The 25790-nt window shown below is 37.0% G+C and overlaps 1 protein-coding gene across 2 annotated transcripts in view; it reads right to left on the minus strand.

Annotated features, from left to right (window-relative positions):
• The window catches only part of PRKD3 (protein kinase D3), an 83292-nt gene that overhangs the window by 14204 nt on the left and 43298 nt on the right, over positions 1-25790 (minus strand). For both annotated transcript variants that reach the window (XM_047746820.1, XM_047746821.1), the window contains exons 6-12: positions 21932-22124; positions 15137-15214; positions 12262-12445; positions 10449-10572; positions 8025-8102; positions 6697-6973; positions 3372-3424 (exon numbers count right to left, since the gene is read on the minus strand). In XM_047746820.1, coding sequence (XP_047602776.1) covers positions 3372-3424; positions 6697-6973; positions 8025-8102; positions 10449-10572; positions 12262-12445; positions 15137-15214; positions 21932-22124 — 987 coding nt within the window. The remainder of the gene's footprint in view (positions 1-3371; positions 3425-6696; positions 6974-8024; positions 8103-10448; positions 10573-12261; positions 12446-15136; positions 15215-21931; positions 22125-25790) is intronic.

Genomic DNA, 25790 nt, shown 5'->3' on the forward strand with positions numbered 1-25790 from the left:
TAGTTAAGAGGCTTATGATGTATTAGGGAAACATAAAAATCTATTAAAAAAGATAAATAATTCAGGACATATCAGGGTCAAATAAATTCTACTTATTTGTAGAGGCTCTCCTAACACCTTTTCTTTACTAACTCCCCAGAATAACCTGTACTTCCCATTGCCTCTGAAAAGAATATACTGACTGATATCTACAGTAGCCTAATAAAATGCATGTGGCATCCCAACAAGTAACTCTTAAAATTGAATTTGTTCCCAAACTCATTATGCCAAATGTTATAGATTATATAGTTTAATTGCAAAAAATTAAATAAGTATACTATATAAGTCAATAAAACATTAGAAATTTCTATGAAAACAAAGTAGTTTTAGAAACTCCATAAAGGGGGCACTGGGTGGCACAGTCAGTTAAGCATCTGACTCTTGGTTTTGGCTCAGGTCATGATCTCAGGGTTGTGAGATCGAGCCCTGCATTGGGCTCCAAGCTCAGTGTCAGATCTGCTTGAGATGATCTCTCCCTCTGCCCCTCCTCCTTGTGTTCTCGCTCTTAAATAAATAACTCTTTAAAAATGGGGTGCCTGGGTGGCTCAGTGGGTTAAAGCCTCTGCCTTCGGCTCAGGTCATGATCTCAGGGTCCTGGGATTGGGCCCCCCATGGGGTTCTCTGCTCAGTGGGGAGCCTGCTTCCTCCTCTCTCTCTCTGCCTGCCTCTCTGCTTACTTGTGATCTCTCTCTGTCAAATAAATAAATAAATAAATAAATAAATAAATAAAATCTTTAAAAAAAAAAACAAAAAAAAAACAAAAAAAACCTCGATAATGGTGAGACACCAAAACTACAGCTGTCAATTTATTTGTGAGCAAAATAAATACCAAAATAAATACCAAAGAGGATTCTGTTCTCAGAATATTTCACAAGTATCCCTGGTTCTACTTTAAAGAAACAAAAATTGGAAATTATAGAGAATCCATTATGGGTGTTGTTGTATAATAAGAACTTGACTGGCCTTTGTCCCTAGTTCCAAAGAGAGAGATTCTAAATCCTTAGAATTTCCTAAGTCATAGGAGTATTTTATATGTTATGTTATTCATGAGCCCCTTGGATCACACCAGAACTATGCTAACAAAATGATACAGGATGGGGTAGGGTCACCAGAAAGACTAACCACATGATTACAGCGTTAGGGCTTTGAACCAGTCCAAACTCAGGGGAGGAGAAGGGGGGGGGGGGTAGGAGATGGAGTTCAATCATGTGGCCAATGCTTCAGTCAATCATGCCTACTTAATGAGACTCCAATAAAAACTCTGTACACTAAGGCCCAGGTGACTTTGCAGGCTGGTGACGATCACTGTGCAGTAGGGTTGCATGTCCTGATTTCAGGGAGAGAATGCAGAAGCTCTACATTCAGAACCTTCCCAGACTATACCCTATATGTTTTTGGTTGGCTGATCCTGATTTTTATCTGTTACAATAAGGCTGTAAATCTAAATCCAGCACTTTCCTGAGTTCTGAGTCATTCTAGTGAGTTACTGAACCTCAGTGTGGGTTTGTGGAATCCCGACTCTGTAGCCAGTTGGTCAGAAGTATGGATGAACTGGGGACCCCTGCGCTTGTGGCTGGTGTCTCAAGTGAGAGCAGCTTTGTTAGAACTGTGCCCTTAACCTGTGGAGTCTGCACAAAATCAGGGCGTGAGCATTGGAACTGCAGTACTATGTTAAAGGTGTGGCTGATGCAAGAAAGACGAGGTGGAACTCTACTTAGCGGACCCATACTTAAAGAAGTTTCATCCCTGTGACAAAAGTAAATCAATGTGTATATATACATGTTTTAAGATATAATGAAAATTTTAAGATTTATAAGAATCATTTTTACATGCTTCCCAACTTTAATCAATTTTCTGTTTAACCAAGGAAATTTTGATTCTAATCAAATTAGATGAGGGAACATCCACTAGTCAAATAATAACTGCTAGAAAAGGTTTTCACAAAGACCAGTTCTGAACCTCTTCCCTTCTCAGCTATGAATGGGCATGCCCCTCAAATTCTCGGGGGATCCTTCAAAGTTAGTGATCTCATGTTTGTGTAATCTCCCTCTTCCTCCCCAAGAATCTAGTATCTATTCTACCTACCACTACAAGAGACACACAGATTACATCTCCTTGAAACCCTCTATTCCCTGTAACACTACTGGATAGCCAGTCTCTTCACTGCAGTCTTAGAAAAGCCAACAGGTACATGCTACAGGGTTATTACAGCCGGAGGCCCCAAGTGGAAGATGGCGAGATTTTTATCAGAGAAATTTATAGACAGCCAATGAACTATTTTATGACTTCTTTTTCGAATCTTTTTTCTTATCCAGGGTTGGCAAATCAGTTACAGGCCAAATCCAGCCTGCTGTCTCTTTTGTATGGGCTCCTGATCTACAAATAGACTTTACATTTTAAATGGTTAAAAGGGAAAATATTTTCACATGTGAAAATGATATAAAATTCCAATTCAAGTGTCTATAAATACAGTTATATTGGGACACAGTCATGCTCATTCCTTTATGCCTATGGATGCTTTCTCATGACCATGGCAGAGTAAAGTAATGGGGTATGGACCCCAAAGCCTAAAATATAGAAAGTATGCTGACCCCTGTCATAATCCCTAACATGTACCTACCTATGCAAACTTCTTCTATTCACTATTCCTTGAAAGTCTTGTATTAAGTCTTGTATGTCCTGCTTCCCTCTATTTGTCCATCCTGGTCCCTGTACTTGCCCTAACTATTGTCTCCCCCGACCCCCATCCTCTCCATACTTCAGCCAAAATGCCTTTCCATCCTTGTGGGCACAGCTCAGGTTTCACTTCCTTGAGGAAGCTTTCCCTCCTTGCTTACCAGCAAGAAGTGATCTCTCCCTTCTCTTTGAACTAGTCTATCACTATGTGATATTCTACTATCACTTGTGAAAAAATCATCTTTATTTTCACACTTTAAAAAATCTGCTTTAGTTTTCTTCATAAAGCAGAACTCCTTAGAGTAGATATCAGCCACAAAATCTAGCTGGTGCCTTTAGACCAAGTGCTCAATACTCTGGCCTATGAACTTTTTAAAAAATTCAAATATAATTAATATACAGTGTTATACTAGTTTTGGATATACAATATAGTCATTTACAATTCTAAATGTTTCTCAATGCTCGTCAAGATAAATGTATTCTTAATTCCCTTTATCTACTTCACCCCCCCCCCAACTCCCCTCTGGTAACCACATTTGTTCTCTGTATTTAAGAGTTTGTTTTTTGTCTCTTGAATTTATTTAATAAGATTTTCACATCTTATTTTACCTATTTTAATTACCCAATTTGCTATTTTAGCTGTAATTTTTACTTACCACATTTTCCTGGATCTGACAGTTAGATACGGAGATACTAGTAGACAAATCTTCTGTAAAACAGAAGGATGATGTATGAAAAAAGAACAAAATTGTTGTATGACTTAATATTAACATTAGCTGATATGTGAATGCCCACACTACATTAAATTTTTAAAAGTGGCTAACATACAGTTAATATAATTATGTTCTTTAAAAAAATTTATCCACACACATAATACTAACCCATCAACAAGAAACTAGTCAAATAAAATATGACACATCCACACAAAGAAATACTATCTAAACATTTAATGGTGTAGAGCTATCCATACTGAGTTAGAAAGCTATCCATGGCATATTAAGTTAGAAAGGCAAGTTGTAAGGCAGCAGCATTTGAATTAAAAACAAAGAAAATATGATACTTCTGGTGAACAAGAGAGGAAGGGTTGGGGAACAAAAACTTTAGTCTTTAGACATTTCCACACTGCCTGCATTTTCTAAAACATAAAAAGCAGGCATTATTTTAATAATAAAAAATTAGATAAATCAGATAAACCTATATACTGACACTGAAATATATCTGATCCCATATTAATTTAATAGTGGATAAAAGCAAATTGCATTTTTTGTAAAAATAAAAATATAATAATACAGTACAGATAGTACCAGCTTCCATTCTCCCCAAACCAAGAAATATACACCAAATTGTTAATATTGGTTTTCTCATGTGGGAGATATAGAAGCAAGAATAAGGGGATGTGTTACAAGTGTACAGGAAGGGCTGTCTCATTTTATATTCCATATTACTGTGTAGTTTATATGTCTATATTACTTTGATAAGCAAAGGAAGTGAGTGACAAGAGGGCCACATGGAAAGTATGTAAGAGACTAGGTCTCAAACATCTAGAATCTCAAAGAGAACTCAAAGAAATAAGATGTGAAATTGCCTTTACGATCCCAAATATAAAAATTTAAAACAAGAAAATGTAAGCATACTATAAGTCAAAAATAAATAATATGACTGTCAAAGACTGCATTTAAAAATGTTAAGTCAATCTTAAAATATTTTAAATAATTCAAATATTAATGAACAAAAAAGGCATAGCATCAATGATATTAAAGTGTCTAAAGCTTTGTTTTTCAATCATTCCATTTTCCTAGCATAAGTCAGTACTGATTTTATTTCAAAGGCCTCTGCTGTGTAACTAACTCCACCTAGATTTATCTTCTATTGCTTCCTAGAACTCCACTCCAGAAAAATCAATAGCAGCAGCCAGCAACCCAGGAATGGTATTACCAATGTGTCAGGAACTGTGCTAAGTGCATTATATGCATTTATTATTATTCCCACTTTAGATTAGTGACTGCAAAGACCAAGATCACAGCCAGTAAGCAGCTTTCATTCTCTACCATCCTCACTCTTTTAAAGATTTTTTTTTTTTTATTTGACAGAGATCACAAGTAGGCAGAGAGGCAGGCAGAGAGAGAGGGGGAAGGAGGCTCCCTGCTGAGCAGAGAGCCCGATGCGGGGCTCAATCCCAGGACCCTGAGATCATGACCTGAGCCGAAGGCAGAGGCTTAACCCACTGAGCCACCCAGGTGCCCTACCATCCTCACTCTTAACCCCTCTGTCATTCTGCTTTTAGAGACTCCTTTTTTTTTTTTTTTTAAAGATTTTATTTATTTATTTGACAGAGAGAGATCACAAGCAGGCAGAGAGGCAGGCAGAGAGAGAGGAAGAAGCAGGCTCCCTGCTGAGCAGAGAGCCCGATGCGGGGCTCGATCCCAGGACCCTGAGATCATGACCTGAGCCGAAGGCAGAGGCTTAACCCACTGAGCCACCCAGGCGCCCCGCTTTTAGAGACTCTTATACTGAGGGAGGAGGTCCATGGATGGGCTGGAGAACAGAGAATATTCCTATATCCCAATTTATACATACATTTATGTTTATGTCCCTGTATCATTTTCTGGGGGAAAAGGTCCATGACTTCAATTAGGATATCAGACATTTGCCTAAAATCCCCCCAAACTTAAGAAGCACTGTAAATATCCATCTGATTCATCCTCTAAGAGCATTAAACACCAAACACGTTCACAGTCATTACTTTCATCCCTTTGATCACACCCGTCTTCCTTAACTAGAGTAACACTATCCCCTTCACCCTTCCCTTTTGATTTTTCCTAACCTACTTGAGATCCAAGGTCAAGGTTCCAATCAGATTATTTCTATGATAAAGTCTCTGCTTCCTCCTCCTATCCATATCTGCATCCCCCAGATAACGCATTACTCATTTCTGCATTCTACTGCCTTATGCTACCATTTAACGCTTACGTTGTATGTCCTTTCTCCCTTAATTTCTGTGTTTCTTTTGTATTCTAGCTCAGAGCCTAGTATAATGCCAAGAACAGGTGCATGAAATAATAGTGCTGAACTGAAATAACGCACATTTAGGAACTGGCTGATACCTATTTGATTTAAATATACTTGTCTAATATATGATGTTTCCCCATAAATAACAACACCAGTAGCATAAAAGTGACATTATGTTATGGCTTTCACTTGATCCTTTATCAAATTTAGGTTTTATTTTATAAATTTTGTTGGTGCAAAGAACATGTTTTAATACTTTTTTAGTATTTCTGAATGTTTAAATTCAGTTAAAAGAAAAATGGCATTTGTGACTTCATAGATTTCACAAGTATGATGTGAACCATAATACTCTATCACCTGTTTATATCCCACCATAAAGCAAAATGCTAGTAGTCTGCTTAATCCAATGAGAGTTATGGATACCAAACACTGGTTCTCCTTCCTTTAATGCTGAGAACCCTATAAAGTAGGTATTATTACAGAGAGGTAAGGTTTTGCCTAAGATCATATAACAGGTTGGCAGAACCAGGATTTGAATGTAGGGAAACTGACTCTGGAACCTAGCTCTAGGGGTTTATGTATACACTATAACATAACTATACAAAGGAATTAACTAACAATATTGGTTAGTACAGATGAAGCTTAAAGTAAGCATTAGAAATATATACAGAGGGGTGCCTCGGTGGTTCAGCTGGTTAAGCATCTGCCCTCGGCTGAGGTCATGATCCCAGAGTCCCGGGATCAGGATCGAGATTGAGCAGGGAGTCTGCTTTCCCCTCTGCCCCTCCACTCTGCTCATGCTCTCTCTCTCTCTCTCTCAAGTGAATCTTAAAAAGAAAAAGAAAAAAAGAAAAGGAAACAAAAAAAAAGATAGAAAGAAAGAAAGAAATACATGCAGAAACACAACCATACCCACAAAATGCTTAAGAACCAGGGAGGGGGAGAAAAGCCATCAACAAGCTTATTGCTTACTGTGATCTTTCCCTTGCCCTGGAGAAGTGCAAACACTTGCTTGAGGGGTAACAGGCATGAGAGCTTGGCGAATTGCTTTTTCCCAGCTCTGTGCTACATCAACTCCAACTCCAGTGGCAGCAAGAACAGGATTGTGGGAGCTATCCCCATTGTTCTCCCCAACAAAGTATACCATAGTATCAGTGATGATTTCAAAACAGTGTGGGTTGCTGCCTTGTGAAATGTTTGTGAAATCTTGTGGCGAAGATATGCGGAGAATTTCTGAAAGTGGAATTTCCTGAAGCAAAAAATTAAGCGTTAAAAGATATGAATACATCTTTGTTTTTATTTTCAAATACACTAAACAGAGATATGCGTTTTTAATGAATGCATTAAGATGAACACAAGTATGTGGTACATGGAACACACAGTCAAGTCTTATGATAGTATCTGCCTGGAATGATCTGCATGCCCAACAACGCCAAAGGCAGAGCACGGAGCATGATAACTAAGCCAGTGATTCAGGCCTGCAGCAGGTCATTAGACTGTAAGGAAGGAGAGGATCCTGGAGGGTAACTGCCACTATATCCAACACTTGTCACTTTCCAATTCTCATTAAATCAACTCAATAATTACTTCTCTACCAGAGGCTTCTGCAAGATACAGCCCTCAGAGAAGAACAAAGCAAAAATAAGAGCAAAAGTAGAATGTTAGTATAGGTTGTTCAAGCATTCCATCTGGTTCTGCCCATAAATGTAACAAGTATTTATAGGAAATCCATTCCCTAATGCAAAGAAAGTACTTAAAAGAACCCAACCAGATCAAAGCAAGTCTAGTTTCTATTCTCTTTCTTAAGGATACAATTGCTACACTCTGCTATTTTGTATGGTGTCCCTGACACGCAAAGGGTGGAGCAAGCCAAGCAAAGAAGACTAGACAGAGGTGAAGAAGCTGCTTCTGGGGATCAGGGCCTCAGATAAAATGGAGCGTAGAGAACACCAAATCCCACAGTGGCCTCTTCTGGGCAGGTGACGATCATGGGACTTACTACACTGCCCAACCTAAATCACAGCATTCAAAAGGCAATCAGTAGCAACCTGACAAGCAAGCCAAAACCAAAGGAACACACAACGAAAAACAACTTTGGGCAGCAGGGCTACTGTGAGGGGTGAAATGGGGGGTGTGGGACAGTTATTTCAACACGAACTTAACAGTGCCTTCTATACATGATATTAGGCAGAGTCAAAATAGGTATATGCCAATATAATAATTAATGAATATTACTTGAATATTTGGAAAATATATAATGTTTCAATGTACATATTTTTCAAAATATGTATAATTTTTACCTTATAATACTTTGATCCAGATTCATTTTGAAACAATGTTAGACATTTGCTGTCCAGTCTCCAGTAATGCCTCTTTCTCTATAAAATAAAGGACATAAAAGTCTGTGGTATAAAAATAATGGTTCTTCCAAAGTGCCTGTCCCTTTCCTTTCCCTTTCATTTCTACTCATAAGTTTGTATTTCTGTAGGTTTAAAATTCATGAGGGTCAAAATTCTGCAAATATAAGAAGGATACAGAGTGACAAGTATACTCCTGCCACCATTCACATCCCACTCCAAGTAAGCAATGGTAGTAGATTTCTAGGCATCCTTTTAGAGAATTTTATGCATGCATGCTCAAATACATACATGGTACACATGCGCAGATAGGTAATTTACCTAGAGGCTGCATTTCTAATCTGGCTCGCTGGATCAGAAAATATATACACATGTAATTTTGCTAGACAATGTCAATCACCCTTCATAAGATTTGACCCAATTTATAGTATCATCAGGAACATAAGTACCTATTTACTCAAACCTTCACTAATATAGTTATATTACTTTGATCTTGGCAACACTGATAAATAAAAGCTGGTAATTCAGTGAAATTGTAAATTGTACTTTTTATTAAAAAAGAACACTGGGTCTGCTGTATAAATAATGAATTTTGGAACACTGAAAAAACTAAACTACATTAAATTTTTAAAATTGAGCTGGGGGGGGAAGAGGGTATAGGCGACTCAATGATCTGAAACTGAAATTCAAAAAAAGAATGAGATCAAGCTCTTATGTTTAAGAGTCATATGTATTTCCTTGATTATGAACTCTGCTGATATTCTTAGCCCATTCTTTGTGCTGTGTGGTCTTTTTCTGATCAATTTATTGTCATCCTTACATATTATGAAATTAATCCTTTTTAAAATGAAATGAATTATGACTTCGGGATACTTTTTTCAGTTTGTCATTTGTCTTTGCTTTTGTTTTTTGATATGTGTTTTTGTTTTTTTCTTAACATGCCCCTTTATTTTTAAAAATGAAGACTTCAGCCATTTTTGGTCACAGCGTAATTAAACGGAAGGTACAGAGATTTCTCATGTACTCCCTGCCCCCCATACATGCAAAGCCTCCCCATTATCTACATTCTCATTCAGAATTGTACACTTGTTACAACTAATGAACCTACACTGACACATCATAATCACAAAGTCCAGAGTTTACGTAATGATTCACTCTAGTGTTGTACATTCTTAGGGTCTGGACAAATGTATAATGACAGGTTTACATCATTTTATTTTATTGATTATTTTCCTTGCCTTAAAAATTCTGTGTTCTTTCTGTCTATTCATGCCTACCTGCCTGCTACCCCCCACCCCTTATTTTTTACCGTCTCCATAGTTTTGCTTTTTCCAGATGTCACATAGTTGGAATCATACAGTATACAGCCTTTTCACACTGGCTTCTTTTCCTTAGTAATATGTATTTAAGATTCCTTCCTGTCTTTTCATAGCTCACTGCTGTTTAGTACTGAATAATATTCCATCGTCTGGATGTCTGTACTACGGTTTGTCAATTCACTTACTGAAGGACATCCTGTTGCTTCCAAGTTTTGGCAATTATGAATAAAGCTATCGAAATCATCCATATTCAGGTTTTTGTGTGGACCTAAGTTTTCATATCTTTTGGGTAAAAAGCAAGGCATGCAACTGCTAGATCATATGGTGAAAATATGTTCGGTTTTGTAAGAAGCCGTCAAACTGTCTTCCAAAGCGTCCATAGCATTTTGCATTCCCACTAACAATGAATGAAAGTTTGCATTGCTCTATCGACATCCTTGCCGGCCTTTGGTGGTGTCAGTGTTCAGGTTCTGGCCATTCCAATCAGTATGTAGTGGCATCCCACTGCTCTTATAATTTGCATTTCCCTGAAGACATAGGATATGGAACGCCTTTTCATGTGCTTATCTGCCATCTGTGTATCTTCTTTGGTGAGGTATGTGTTAAGGTTTTTGATTCATTTATTAATTGGGCTGTTTCCTTACTGTTGAGTTTTAAGAGTTCTTTGTATATTTTGGAGAAGTCTTTCATGAAATGTCTCTTTTACAAATATTTTTTCCTAGTCTGTGTTTGTCTCATTCTCTCAACACTGTCTTTTACAGAGCAGAAGCTTTTAACTGTAATGAAGTCCATCTTATCAATTATTTCTTTCACAGATTTTGTATTTGGTGATGTATCCCCAGATACTTTCTGAATCTCTATTGCTCTACTAGTTTGTAAAAATATTTCAAAGTTCTGCCTTTTGAAAACTCTTTACAAATGTCACTACAGTTCTAGTGTACTAAAATGCCTTAATATAGATCTCGTTCTTATTTTGATTTTAAAAATGCATAAAGTAAAGCACATAACAAAGTTTCACTACCATATTACAATGTCTGTGATTACTGACCAGGGTGTCCCTGCTGCTGTAATGGACCATCCACCCTTCCTTCACCATCGTGCTGCTCTTCCTCTTTGTGTGCTTGATGGACTGTACAACCCTCATTAGCGGAATATTACTGCTTGTTGATGGACTAAAAAACATTTAGAGTTCATCATCAATGATGTTTATTCATCAATAAAATGTTGATAATTTCAATTTTAAAAAAAAAATCACATAAATACTTTAAACTCACCAGCCCTTTTTAGGATAATTGAGCTTATAATTTTTCAAAATACCTTATAGAAATAGCTTAAGAAAATAATCCCATTATGATGACACACAGTTGATTTATAAAAGACTAAGATAATACTACAAGTCCTCATATTTTTTGATGGGTCATAACACAAAATAATGCACAAAGCAGAAAGAATTCTCCCTAACTGCAAATTATGAAGCCTGGGAGAGGGTCGGAGCCCTTAGATAATAAAGGCTTCAAACTTTTTACCACAATCTCATTTGGGATTGCTGTTGAGAAAGCTGCTTTTGCCCTAGGCAGCATGGCTAATTAGTAAATTCATAATAAAGTAAAAAGTAGGTATATCTACACCCAAATTTACATGGTTCAAAGGTCAAATTCCATTATTCATGTTGTTAGCAAAAAGTATTTCTAGCAGAAGACACTGAAAGTCAAATGTTTACAGATAACAAATAAGAAAATAAAAATAATAAATAATGCACCAGTCAAATCAGGTAATACTGAAACATGGGCCAGGAACAGCATAGTTAGAGGAAAAGAACAATTTGGGGCATAAATGTGAAAACACATGGTTTTTCAATTTCAGTTAAATATTTGCTCTTTTTTTTTTTTTAAAGATTTTATTTATTTATTTGACAGAGAGAAATCACAAGTAGGCAGAGAGGCAGGCAGAGAGAGAGGAGGAAGCAGGCTCCCTGCTGAGCAGAAAGCCCGATGTGGGGCTTGAACCCAGGACCTGGGATCATGACCTGAGCCGAAGGCAGCGGCTTAACCCACTGAGCCACCCAGGCGCCCCAAATATTTGCTCTTAAATTATGAAGTATTCATGATTAGAAGCTATTTAAGTTCTCTGGATAGTCTCCAAACTGGGTAAACATTAAATTTTGTTTTAGAATGAGAATGACAGTAATAGCTATAATCTAATGATAAGCCAAAATGATTAAAGGACCACTCAGCCATGTGAGATTGATAAATGATCCACTTTCTCTAGATACCTCCTGGTTGCCACTGAAAAACAAAACCTGCCAAAATATTAACATTTCATTACAAAGTAGTACATCCTATAAAGTATACATAGAAAAACTGAATTTCTATAAACGTAAGGGGATATTTACAAGTTTAATAATCCAATAGCATTTTTACAAAGTGCTAATAGCCTAATTAACCACTCCCAAATTCATCACCAACATCTTTGTGCAACATCTGTAGGTATACATTCGTACTGGTGTTTCGAACACCCAGTAATCTGCCTCTATGAAGAAACTGGTTCCTTTAACTGTCAGTTAATTCTGACACCTTGTGGTGGCTGCTCCACCGTGAGAGATCACATCTAGACTACCTTTAAATAAAGTGTTTTTCTCTTCAGGAAAACAAAGATTCTCACACATTCCCATGTTGAGTGGATGGCAAGAATGATGTAATTTCTTTCAGAAATCCTGTTGTGCATGTAAAAGAATTAGCAACAATTTAAATCAATTTTAAATTACACTTTAGGGTCCATTTAAAGAGATTCTTTCTCAAGGGAGCTCCTGTACTAAGCCTGCATCCGGCGGCAGCTCGTGGCACACCCATGCACACACATACCTGATTGTTTTCACAGCTTCCTCATCTCTTTCCACATCAAGATCAGACGGATCCAAGAAGAACATTTTATCTTCTGGAGGAGATGGCTCTTCTGTGTCATCCAAGCCCCGGCTACCATCACTGTTCATGTCACTGCTATCAATATCCATTGGTATATCTGTATCTGCTCCCAGACTGGAAGGTTCTGGCAAAGTTTTAAATGAATTCAGAGTTTTATATTAATGGGAGATCAATATGTCTGAAGAGAAAGAGTTTCTAAAATGTGAGAAAAAAAGCTTTAAAATGCTTAATGAAAATCTAGGAAAATATCTTTATGATTCAAGACAAAGTAGTATTTGAGGAAGATATAAAATTCACACACTATAAAACAGAAAATTAATTTAATTAATTAGAATTTAAACTTCTATATGTCAAAAGATACTAAAAGCAAAGTAAAAGATTAGCCACCACTATTGTATGTTGGGTTGAATGGTTTTCCACAAATGTCCAAGGCAATTTGTTAGAGAAAGAAAAGAAAGAAAGCAGAATGTTCAAAAACTGGTGCTAGTACAACTGGGTAACTACATGCACAAAGGTGAAACTGGACGTCTTTTTTAAACCAAATATAAAAAGTGGATCACAGGTCTAAATGTAAGAACTAACCCTATAAAATTCTTAGAAGAAAACACAAGAGTCAATCTTTGTGACCTTGGGTTATCCCAAGCCTTCTGATAGAACACCAAAAACCCAAGTGATTAAAAAAAAATAAACTGGACTTGATTTTGTGCTGCAAATGATACCTCAAGAAAGTAAAAAGACAGCCCAAAGAAGAGGAAAAGTATTTACATATATCAGAGACCTCTATCTCAAATATTTAAAGAACACTTACAACTCAATAAAAAACAAATAACAATAAGTTAAAAAGGCAAAAAACAGGAATAATAGATATTCTTCAAAGCAGATGTAAAAATGGCCCACAGACATGTGAAAAGATGTGCCTATCAATTAGCCATCAGCGAAATGCAAATCAAAATGACAATGAGCTATCACTTCACACTCACTAGGATGGCAACAGCCAAAATGATGGACAAGAACAAGTGGGGGCGAGCATACGGAGGAATCTGAATCCTCACACGCACTGGCAAGAATGTAAAATATACAGCTGCTCAGGGAAACAGTCTGGCAGTCCTCCTCCAAATGTTAAACACAGAGTTATCATATGACTCAACAATTCCACAACCAGATATCTGCCCAAGTGAAATAAAAACATATGTCCACAGAAACTGTACTCAAATGTTCTTAGCAGTATTCGCCATAGCCCCAAAGTGGATACAACCCAAATGTCCATCAGCTGATAAATAAAATGGTAGTATATTCATGCACAGGAATGTTATTCATGACAAAGCAGAAGGTAGTATTGTTACAACATGGATGAACTCTGAAAACATGAAGCTCTGTGAGACAACACCAGACCCAAAAGACTACACATGATATGATTTCATTTATAGGAAATGTCTAGAATAGAAAGACCCATAGAGATACAAAGTTGATGGCAGCTGCCAAGGGCTGGTGGGGAAGAGTGAGGAGTGACTACTAGAGTGTATGCAGTTTCTTTTCAGGGTGATGAAAATATCCCACCATTGGACTGTAATAACAGCTGCCTAACTTTGTGAATAAACTAAATGTGTGAAGTATAAAAATTATCTCAATAAAGCTACTTAAAAAAAAAATGAAAAGCCACAACTGAGAGAAGGTATTTGTGTCAACTATAACTGACAAAGAATTATTAGGTACAATTATCAACAACTCCCTGCAAATCAATAACAAACACAAAAATGGACAAAACATGTGAACAGGTAATTTACAGAGGAAAAACCCCTAAGTAACCAGTCAACATATGAAAGATGTACAAACTCATTAGTATACAAATGTACTATAAAATCAATATGAATAGTATTTGATACCCATTTGTCAAACAGTAGAAAAGTACAAAAAGATACAAACATAAATCTAGAGAAGACTTTGGTTCTATAGAAAAACTACACTTATTCATTTATTTCACAAATGAGAAAACCAATCACGTTATCAATGGTGTTAAACAGCATCCATAAAAATCATGCCATTAAAGAAAAAGTTAAAGTCTTAAGAAATTTAATTTCTGTTCCTTATGCTTCTCCTCCTATAAAACGTGTATTTAATTTTTACCAGTCATGTAAATGTTAAAGAAAAATTATGCTTAGTATCATTTCTTCTTCCTTCCAAAAAGGTAATCACTACAATTAATATAATTTTGAAAAGAGAAAACAAACAAACAAAACAACAGCAGGTAAGGGTGTCTAGGGAAAGACTGAGAGAGAGAGAGTAAGGCAGTATAATGTGTTCTAATGACTGTGGACTTGGGGGGACCAGATCATGTGGGTTCGAATCCCAACTCTAAGTTTCTGGCTACACTTCTCCAGCAAGTTATTTAATGTCTTTGTGCCTAAGTTTACTTATCTGTAAGTACTTAACTCAAAGGGCTGTTCTTAGGTTTAAATGTCAATATATGTAAAGAGTGTGGAACAGGGCCTGGTACACAGAGGCAGTCAGTAAGTACTAGAACTATGAAAACCTCTAGGGACAGCAGCAGGCTGTTAAAAGTCTCTTTTGTCTAAGATGGAAGAGAACATGCAGCACAACTGGCAATATAAGACTACAAAGTGGTAGGTGGTTAAAGGAAAAATGGGAAGGCATAATGACTAATAAAGGTGTACTGTTATTAAATTAAAAAAAAGTCAAAGTTAAGAAACAAAGTAAACAAAATAAAATATGCAAATATAACATTATACAAAGATAATACACAAAAGAATTATGACCTTTTCTGATCTTTTATGGAAATTAAGAAAAAGAATTTTACCTCCATTGAAAGTAACCTCTCCAAGGCAGTCTCTTGGTACTTTTGATGCACAGCGTTTATGGCAGTTGAATTTACAATCTGAAATCAAGTTTTTGATTATTAATTTATGTAATATGTCAGGCAATATCAGATATGGTTAGAGACTTCTTAAAGTTTTCCTTTACTAAGAACTCAAGTCTGGGAATAAAGGTCTGGTTTCAAATTCTGATGTCACCTCTTAATAGGTATTATAACTCCTCAGGGCTCAGTTTATTTTTTGTTTTAAATTTCAGCTAGTTAATGTAGTGTAATAGGAGTTTCAAGTGTGCAATATAGTGATTCAACAGTTCCATACATCACAAATGCCCTCCTTAATCCCCATTACCTAGTTCACTCCCCCACCACACCCCCCACCACTCATAACCATCAGTTTGTTCTCTATAGTTAAGCGTCTGTTTCTTGGTTTGTTCCTTTTTTTTTTTCTCTGCTCATTTTTTTTTTAATTAATTTTTTATTTTTTATAAACATATATTTTTATCCCCAGGGGTACAGGTCTGTGAATCACCAGGTTTACACACTTCACAGCACTCACCATAGCACACACCCTCCCCAGTGTCCATAATCCCACCCCCCTCCCAACCCCCCTCCCCCCATCAACCCTCAGTTTGTTTTGTGAGATTAAGAGTCACTTATGGTTTGTCTCCCTCCCAATCCCATCTTGTTTCATTTACTCTTCTCCTATCCCCTTGACCCCCCATGTTGCATCTCCTCTCCCTCATATCAGGGAGATCATATGATAGTTGTCTTTCTCCGATTGACATATTTCGCTAAGCATGATACCCTCTAGTTCCATCCACGTCGTCGCAAATGGCAAGATTTCATTTCTTTTGATGGCTGCATAGTATTCCATTGTGTATATATACCATATCTTCTTTATCCATTCGTCTGTTGATGGACATCTAGGTTCTTTCCATAGTTTGGCTATTGTAGACATTGCTGCTATAAACATTCGGGTGCACGTGCCCCTTCGGATCACTACGTTTGTATCTTTAGGGTAAATACCCAGCAGTGCAATTGCTGGGTCATAGGGTAGTTCTATTTTCAACATTTGAGGAACCTCCATGCTGTTTTCCAGAGTGGTTGCACCAGCTTGCATTCCCACCAACAGTGTAGGAGGGTTCCCCTTTCTCTGCATCCTCGCCAGCATCTGTCATTTCCTGACTTGTTAATTTTAGCCATTCTGACTGGTGTGAGGTGATATCTCATTGTGGTTTTGATTTGTATTTCCCTGATGCCGAGTGATATGGAGCACTTTTTCATGTGTCTGTTGGCCATCTGGATGTCTTCTTTGCAGAAATGTCTGTTCATGTCCTCTGCCCATTTCTTGATTGGATTCTTTGTTCTTTGGGTGTTGAGTTTGCTAAGTTCTTTATAGATTTTGGACACTAGCCCTTTATCTGACATGTCATTTGCAAATATCTTCTCCCATTCTGTCAGTTGTCTTTTGGTTTTGTTCACTGTTTCCTTTGCTCTCTGCTCATTTTTATTTCTTAAATTCTGCATGAGTGAAATCATATGGTATTTGTCTTTCTCTGACTGACCTATTCCACTTAGTAGAATTCTCTCTATCTCCATCTAGCAAGTGGCCAGATTTCATTTTTTATGGCCGATTAATATTCATTGTATATGTGTGTGTGTGTGTGTGTGTATACACACTATATCTTCTTTATCCATTCATCAATTGACGGACACTTGGGCTGTTTCCATAAATTGGCTATTATAAATAATGCTTCTATAAACATCAGGGTGCACATATCCCTTTGAATTAGTAGTTTTGTATTCCTTGGGTAAATACCTAGTAATGGAATTGCTGGATCACATTTTTAACTTTTGTTTTTTTACATTTTTAACTTTTAACTCTTTTAAACTTTTTGAGGAAACTCCATACTGTTTTCCAGAGTGGCTGTGCCAGTTTGCATTCTCACCCCGCAAGGTGCAGAGAGTTTCCCTTTCACCACAACCGACAACACCTGTTGTTTCTTGTGTTGTTGATTTTAGCTATTCTGACGGGTGTGAGGTGATAACTCATTGTAGTTTTGATTTTCATGTCTGTGATTAGTGATGTTGAGCATCTTCTCATGTTGTCTGTTAGCCATCTGTATGTCTTCTTTGGAAAAATGTCTGTTCATGTCTCCTGCCCATTTTTAATTGCATTATTCATTTTTTGGGGTGTTGAATTGTATAAGTTCTTATATACTTTGGGTAACTCCTTATGGGGTACATCATTTGTGAATATCTTCTCTCATTCCATAGATTGCTGCCTTTTGGTTTTGCTGATTGTTTCCTTTGCTGTGCAGAGCTTTTTATTTGATGTAGTCTTAATAGTTTATTTTTGCTTTTGTTTCCTTTGCCTCAGGAGACACATCTAAAAAAAGTTGCTATGGCTGATGTCAGACATTACTGCCTGACATCTATGGTTTCAGGTCTCACATTTAGGTCTTTAGTCCACTTTGAGTTAATTTTTTGTGTATGGTGAAAGAGAATGGTCTAATTTTCCCAACACCATTTGTTAAAGAGACTTTTACCCATTGGATATTCCTTCCTGTTTCGTGATGACTAACTGACCATATAGTTGTGGGTTCATTTCAGGGTTTTCTATTCCACTGATCTATCACCATTGATTGGCAGGGAAGAGAAATCACACCAGTCAGCTCCTATGCTGCCAGAGAGGTCTCTCATAAATGCTGCCTCTCAGGGGCAAGCTCTGAGAACAAATAATCTCCTTACTGTGTGTCCCAGGCACTATTCAGATCACTGTTTCCACACTGTGTGTCCCTGGGGTTGTATGCCTGCTTCCCCAGGAGCAGCTCTGATGCCTCTAGATTTCCTGATATCTCTAGACTCTCTTGGAGTCCAGTCCACTGACACTTAAAACTTCGGGCTTAAAGCCCCTCTGGCTGCAAGAACCCATCTTGCTTTCCAAGCCAATGGATGGGGAAACATTTTTGTTGTGCATTCCTGAGGGCTCTTCTCTTGCCCCTCTCTGTGATCATGGGTCCCCTCTCTTCTGCAGCAATAAGCATGCATTTTTCCTCTAAATCATGTCCTGCACTTCCTACCTTCATTGCGGCCTCTACTCCACATTTAGTTGTAGTTGTGGAGTTTGTTCTACTGTTCTTCAGGTAGATTTCTGGGGTATTTAGGATGCTTTGATAGTTAGCTAGTTATATTCAAGGGATGAGTTGAGTTTAGGTTCCTCCTACTCGGCCACCATCTTCCCCACTTCTACCATGGGTCAGTTTCTCTCTTTAATGAAGCTAATACTATTCATATGACACATTGCCCAAATGTTGCTGGCAGCACCATGTTTCCTTCCCTTACCTCACATTCATCTTTCCATGTTCCCCTTAAGAGTTTCTCAGGCTGACTACTTTTCCAATATATGTCAAGCACTTACTCTTGAGTTCCTAATTAGTGAGGGCTGGTGCATATGCAGAAGAGAGACTGAGATTCTACAAGCTTTTGTTAGGAATTAATAAGGGCTTTCCCATACAGCCTTATATGGAAGGACTGTGCTTCTCATGCACAGGATCACTCACCATTATGAATGGTTCTCTTCAGCCTGCAAGAACTTCAGAGTTGATAGCACTGCAAATGAGTGTCAGGTATAAGCTGTTCAATACTACCCTTAACTCAGTAGTTCTCAAACTGTGGTTCCCAGACCAGCAGCATCAGCATTATTAAAAACTTGTCAGAAATGCAAATTCTTGTGCCCCACCCCACACCTATTATATCAGCAGCTCTGGGAGTGGGGCTGAGAAATGTGTTTTAATAAGTATTTTTAAGGTGACACCAAAATTGAGACCCATGCTGTAACTATTGTCTATTACCACCTTCCACCTTGGAAATACACCTACCAGCAAATTCTGGATAAAACTAATTCCAAGTCCTGACTCAGAATGATCTTTTAATCCTTGTGACTCAAGAAAATTCTGGCTATCATACCAATGGCATAAGAAAAAGTCCCATGATTACTATTTGGTGGATGACAAAACTTGTAATAATAACACTGTCTTGGGGCGCCTGGGTGGCTCAGTGGGTTAAGTCTCTGCCTTCAGCTCAGGTCATGGTCTCAGGAGCCTGGGATTGAGCCCAGCATCGGGCTCTCTGCTCAGCAGGGAGCCTGCTTCCCCTTCTCTCTCTGCCTGTCTCTCTGCCTACTTGTGATCTCTCTCTCTGTCAAATAAATGAATAAAATCTTTAAAAACAAAAAAACACTGTCTTTTTAAATGAAATGCCCTAGAAAAATTGATATATGATATTAATATTAATATATTCCATATATCTTAAATAACTGATGTGTTTTTTATCTCATGAGGTTTTACAAATTGTGACAATAACAAAACTTCTATTTTCCCTTTGAAAATGTAGAGCCAAATTTGTGGCCTACCTGAGCAAGTATGTACCTTCAAATGGCAGGCATTATTATTTCTCTGTACTCCTACTCATGGTTTTGGGTTTTTTTAGATTTTATTTAAATTTAAGTTAGTTAACATATAGGTATATTATTAGTTTCAGGGGTAGAATTTAGTGATTCATCAGTTGCATATAACACCCAGTGCTCCTTATATCAAGTGCCCTCCTGCCTACTCATGTTTTTATTAACTTATGTTTTCTTGTATTATATATATGCTTTCAAGCTGCCTTAAAGTTTTAATATAACAAAGAAGAAAACAAACAGGTGAATGAATGAATGAATACTGCTCTTGAAACTCTGTTTTCTCAAATGATTCAGAGTAACTGTTTAACTAAATTTTCTTTCTTAGCTTGAAAAGGTGAATGAAAACGACTGTTTTACTTTTTTTTTTTAAAGATTTTATTTATTTATTTGAGAGACAGCATACAGGGAGGGAGACTCCCTGCTGAGCAAGGCCCCTGATGCAGGGCTAGATCCCAGTACCCTGAGATCATGACCTGAGCCAAAGGGCAGACACTTAGCCAACTGAGCCACTGAAGCTTCTAAATATCTTAAAAGCTACTTTTTAAGTACTTTAAATCACAAAGATATAAAAATCACTGAAATAAGTGATTGATTTGGATTGATAATTAAAAATAGCTTAGCTATATAAAATATATGTATTTCTGAACCAATATAAATACAAAACATTATTCTTTTAGAATTCTAAGAAATCAAACCAATAACCCGGTGCAGAGTTAACTGGTTTTATTTCAAAATTCATTAATCTACATATTTATTTTAGGTCCTCTATAAAATACTGTGCTGCACTGCATATGGTTCTAGAATGTTTCTGTTCTGCTCAACAGAAAAACATTATTTACAACCTTTACTAAGATTATCTGTTGGCTAGAATTTGCACATCTGTTATTAATGTTCTTTCCCAAAACATTCCTTAGTGACTGCTTGCCAATACACTTTGGTGTTGATATTTTAAGGTATTAATTTATATATTAACTCATACTCAAAAGCAAGCTGTTGAAATAAAATTTCAACATTTAATTATGCCTGCCTGATAGTTATTAAATAGCTGGCAACTGAGGCACAACATGTTCTCTATCTGATGTTCTCCTATGTTGCCAAGAGAAGTTTTCTTATATACTTGAGTTAAATTTATGTACAATTACTCTATTCTGTGTTATAAATAGGTTGGTTTATTGCTACAAAGACCTCAACTCTAATGTTTTATTTAGATAAAACTACGTAATTCAATTCCACAACTACATCTATTATATAAAAAGTATGATACCAAGAACTGTTAAAATAATCACATAAAAATAAGTATATAGGATGACAGGTTACTTATACTGCACACTGGCTCAATAATTAATAAGACATTTTAAACTCTACTTTGGTTTAAACTCTACTTTTGGTTTTCACTATAATATATAGCACTGTTGTTAAGAAGATATGAGACAAGTAAAATCATCTTTAAAAAGCATAAAATATTACACAACTACAGGAAAATATATTCCATTATTCTACTGAAAACCTGGTTCATTAAGAGATGTTTCTAGAGTACTTTCATAGTGTTCTGGGTTTTATTCAAAATATGGATAATCCCTATCACAATTCCAGTGGCTTCTACTATATTCTTCCTATTTCAGCATGATAACAATTTGGAGTACCAGTTTTGGTACAGGTCTCTTAGCTACATAATTAAAACAAAAACAATAAAACTCTTGTAATAGGTTTGTTTGTGAGTATGAATATTTAAAGGAAAGAGGAAAGCATTATTTTATATTTTAGGTAGCATCTGGCTCTGAAATCAGAAAGACTTATTAAGCTCAAATATCTGCTTACCTTCTTACTAACTATCCCATATTGGCTCGTGTTAAGCAACCATATCTTATAGATCCAAATTCTAGTTTTTCTGTTTACATCCTAACTTTTCTGCAGCATAATTCCTGGCACATAGTACATTTACTGCAGAGAACAGTTGTTAATAAATAGATATGTATGTGTGGGCAGGTATGTATTGTCTTTTTTTTTTTTTTTTTTTGACAGAGACAGACACAGCGAGAGAGGGAACACAAGTAGGGGGAGTGGGAGAGGGAGAAGCAGGCTTCGCGCCTAGCAGAGAGCCCAAAGCGGGGTTTGATCCCAGGACCCCGGGATCACGACCTGAGCCGAAGGCAGACGTTTAATGACTGAGCCACCCAGGCGCCCCTGTATTGTCCTTTTTAAGTTAACAACTAGGAAACCAATTTCTTTGCCTAATGCTTCTGAAATAAATATTTTGAACCAAATTTGCTAATGAAAGTATATAAATTGTACTTAAGAAAAACAACCAATCCTACCTTTACACTGCATTCCTTGGCGAAAGAGGCCTTTCAGTAACCGCTTGCAGTACTGACATATTGTGGGACGGGTGTAAGAGTGAACAGCAAATGTGTGTGGAACTTTGACTCTGCACATTACCATCTTTTCCATCCAGATTGGGCGACCACTCCAAGAAGGAATTCTCTTACTTGGTTCTTGGTGAACATGTGACTAAAACATCAGTAATTTTCATAAGTATAAGTCAAAATTAAAAACACAGTATTAAGAGCAGGATTTGACCACAAAAGTCATTTACATTGGACATTAAAGCCAAGAATCTAAAAATGCACATCTCAGCAGTTTCCTCTGGAAGCTTAACTTACCAACACTTGAATGTGAACACTGTGGATTTTTTGTTATTATTTACACTAAAAAAAAAAGTTTTCCTCTTCACATATGTATATTCACTGTAAACTACTTTTGCTAGGCACATACCGCATTTTACAGATAAAAAACAAAAGCCTTAGAACGAATTTATGACATATTTAAATCCTTTGAAAAACATTACCGAGAAATTAATCATAGGAAAACTAAATTCAGAAAGTGTTGTTATTACTCATGTTGAATTACTGAACATGTCTGAAAATATTTTGAAACAAATCTTGGTTTTTCAAATTTATTTTTATAAATTCTAAAATATGTTTGTTAAAAACTTTAGTCTAATTAATGATGATGAAAAAAAATGGCAGATACAAATTAGCCAAAACAACATTATGCTTTAGGAAGTTCCTTGATATTTAAGTATTTTCTAGTTATTTGGGCCTTTTCCCCTAGATAAGCAAAAAGGAATATTAAAAGTGTTGATTAAAAATTTTTGTGTAACCTGGGGGATAACTAGATATTTGTAGCTATGGTGCTTTCTATATATACAAAAGAAATAAATTACAGGCCAGTTGAATATGGCCCATGCCATTCACTCACCCTTCACTGATTATTATATTATAGGCCAAACCCGACACTTTGTATCACAGAAGCAAAAATGAATGAAGTACAGTCCATGTTCTCAAGCACAAAATACCTAACAACCATCTAGATGCATTATACATTTTGCTGTAGCTGCTTGCACCTTCACTGCCAGAACTGAGGTCCTGAGATCTTTCTTATGCCTCCCATAACTAGTCATGTCTGTAGCCCAGAGAAGTTGAATCAGTCTATGAAGGTATGTTCAACCAATAAAAGCAAAAGAAGCCAGAAGCAACTAGGAGACAGAAGTGTATGACAGAAATGAAGGGAAGAAGGGGGAAATAAAGGCTTTTTGGAAGAAAGCAGAAAGGCAGAAAAGAATAAAGGACATACAAATGGAGGAAAGCATTATAAAAAAGAACATAAATACAGTCTCTGATGGGTGGTTTTTCACTAATGTGTTGCCACAAAAGTTCTAAAACAAATTATGAAGCAGTTTAATATAAGAAAAGTAAAAAAAGAAGGTTAAAACCCAAGCCAAACTTGCTTGCCTGCTTCAGCTCTCCACGGTCTCCTGCTCTGGTCTGGCTCACCCTTCTATCAGGTAGCCAGGTACAGAGCACCTTCAGCAAAATAAGCACCACAGTGATCCCGCAAAGCTAATCAAGAAGCCAGCAAGAACCAGAAACAGATGTTGTAGGCTTTTGTTCATCCCTGGGTCCCTATTCTCAACAGTCTTTTCTTGCTCCTGCTTCTAACACTTTTGGTTTGTCTCAAGTTTCAAACATACACGACGGAATGAGATTGATTTTGCCAGTCATCATCAAATATATAGGATACCCTGGCAAGGCAGAACTTTCCTAACATATCCCTTCATATGCCAATGGCCAGCTGGTGACTCACTGCCTTTTGTCAGATCCTCCTGGGACTGGTATTAGGGACATGGTACACAGTACATATGCAAGGAACTACACATGGGACTGTGGTTGTAGCAGCCACCTCATTTTTCATGTCTAGTACAAGCAGTAGTTTAAATATGAAAAACGAGGCTCTAAGATTAATATTACTAAGGCCTAGTATCAAAATCAGGATCTAGCCCTCAATCTTCTACATAGAAGTCCAGTGATTCTTAATCTTTCCCCAACTCAACATACCTGGGCATATGCTACAATCTCATTAATGACTGTGGTTTACCACTCTGTGGAATGAGGAAGGCAGGAAAGGTATGGAAGACTGAACCAGAATTTGGAGGAAGGAGGACACTGGTAAAATTACCTGGAGCATTTGGTGAAAATGGGACCACTGAGATTAGAGTAACTAGAGTTGAGTGAAAGTTCTTCTCTTGCCTTGCGTTAATGGTCCCTCTTTACAAACTATTAAATTCTTATTTCTTATTAATGTGTAGCCAGAAATTCTCTAAAAGTGATCAAATTATTTCCACAGTGTGAGTTTCAACTAATATTTGCTGAAGTGAAAATTTTCTCACGAAAACTTTATAACAATGTTGCCAACTCTCCATTAGGTGCAATAATAAAGGCAATAAAGGCATGTAAAGGGGCAATTCCCTAATTATATATATTTCACTTTGGAATATTATTCAATGAAAAAAATACCCCCACTTTTATGCACACAATTAGCCCCAACAGTTTCTTTCTACCTTGATTCTGTCCTGTCTTGGCCCCTTGGGCATTTGCCCAATGTGCTGCTAGGAATATTCCCCTTTCTCTCATCTCCAAAGAGCCATCACTCAATTCTTGTCTCTCCAACATCAGTGGTCCTGTTGTAACCAAATTCAGTGATAAGCCTATCTTCTGGTGCTCCGCCCTCTCTTTACTTGCTTCCCTTTAGACTGACTGCAGATACTCTAACAGAAACTGCCTTCTTACATGTAAATGATGACAACCTCAGAGTCAGATTCAGAAGTTTTTATTCCCAACTGGCCTTTTCCAAGCTTATATCAGAAGTCAGTGAAGGTTAATATCGTGACCACTCAGAAACTTTCCTTCCTCATGCCTCATCTATAAAATGAAGATAGGAGCTGCCTACCTTCTAGGACTGTCATGAAGATGACATGAGAAAATACAAGTACAGCATCCAGCATGAAGCCTGCCACACAGAAATTAGGAGGCTCTCACCATGTGGCAATTTGGAGTCAGTTCTTCTCTCACTTTGGTTCAGATCACGGTTGCACTCCTTTCCTCATTGCTATCTCCTCTATTCCTTTAGAGTGTCCTCTTTTTCTACTCTCCCTTCCCTCCAATTTTCCTCCGTGAGCTCTTCTTTTACTTTACCTTTTTCCTTTTTAAGACTGAATGCTTGGGACTGATAAAAGCAACCTTTTTTGAGAAATGATTTCTACTCGTTCTGAAATACTCTGCACAACCTAACTAACACAAACATATCACTCTATTTTCTTCTACTTCCCTAACGAATTTTCATCTTCAGGATAAAATATAAACTAATGAGTTAAAACTTAATACATTATTCATTTGCTCTGTCCTGCTATTTCCTAATCTAGTATTACTCATCTGGGGTAGCTGGCATCTCAGCATCATTTGTGGGGCTCTTAAAAAAAAAATCTCTATCCTATGGACCTCACTCCTAAGTTTCCTATGCAGTTCATCTATAAAATGTACTAACTTTTCAATTACCAGACTTTCCCCAAACTCTTGCATATGTTTATAATAACTCTTCGCTCTCAGTTCGTTGTACCATAGCATTCTTGTTTTCTAAGGTAAGCACCTCACATCAAGGCTAAACAACACGGGAACATGGGATTTTTGTGAAAGAACGTCAGATGCTTTTATTCTGATGCCTCAGTATAGCAAAATCTTGTGACTAGAATATCAGGACAATAGCCCAAAGGCTTGATTTTGCCATTAATTTATGGAAGACCAAGGAGCTTACAGAAACAACTAAATTATAAGACTGCAA

The sequence above is a fragment of the Lutra lutra genome, chromosome 9 (genome assembly GCF_902655055.1).
Source record: "Lutra lutra chromosome 9, mLutLut1.2, whole genome shotgun sequence".
Taxonomy (NCBI): Eukaryota; Metazoa; Chordata; class Mammalia; order Carnivora; family Mustelidae; genus Lutra; species Lutra lutra.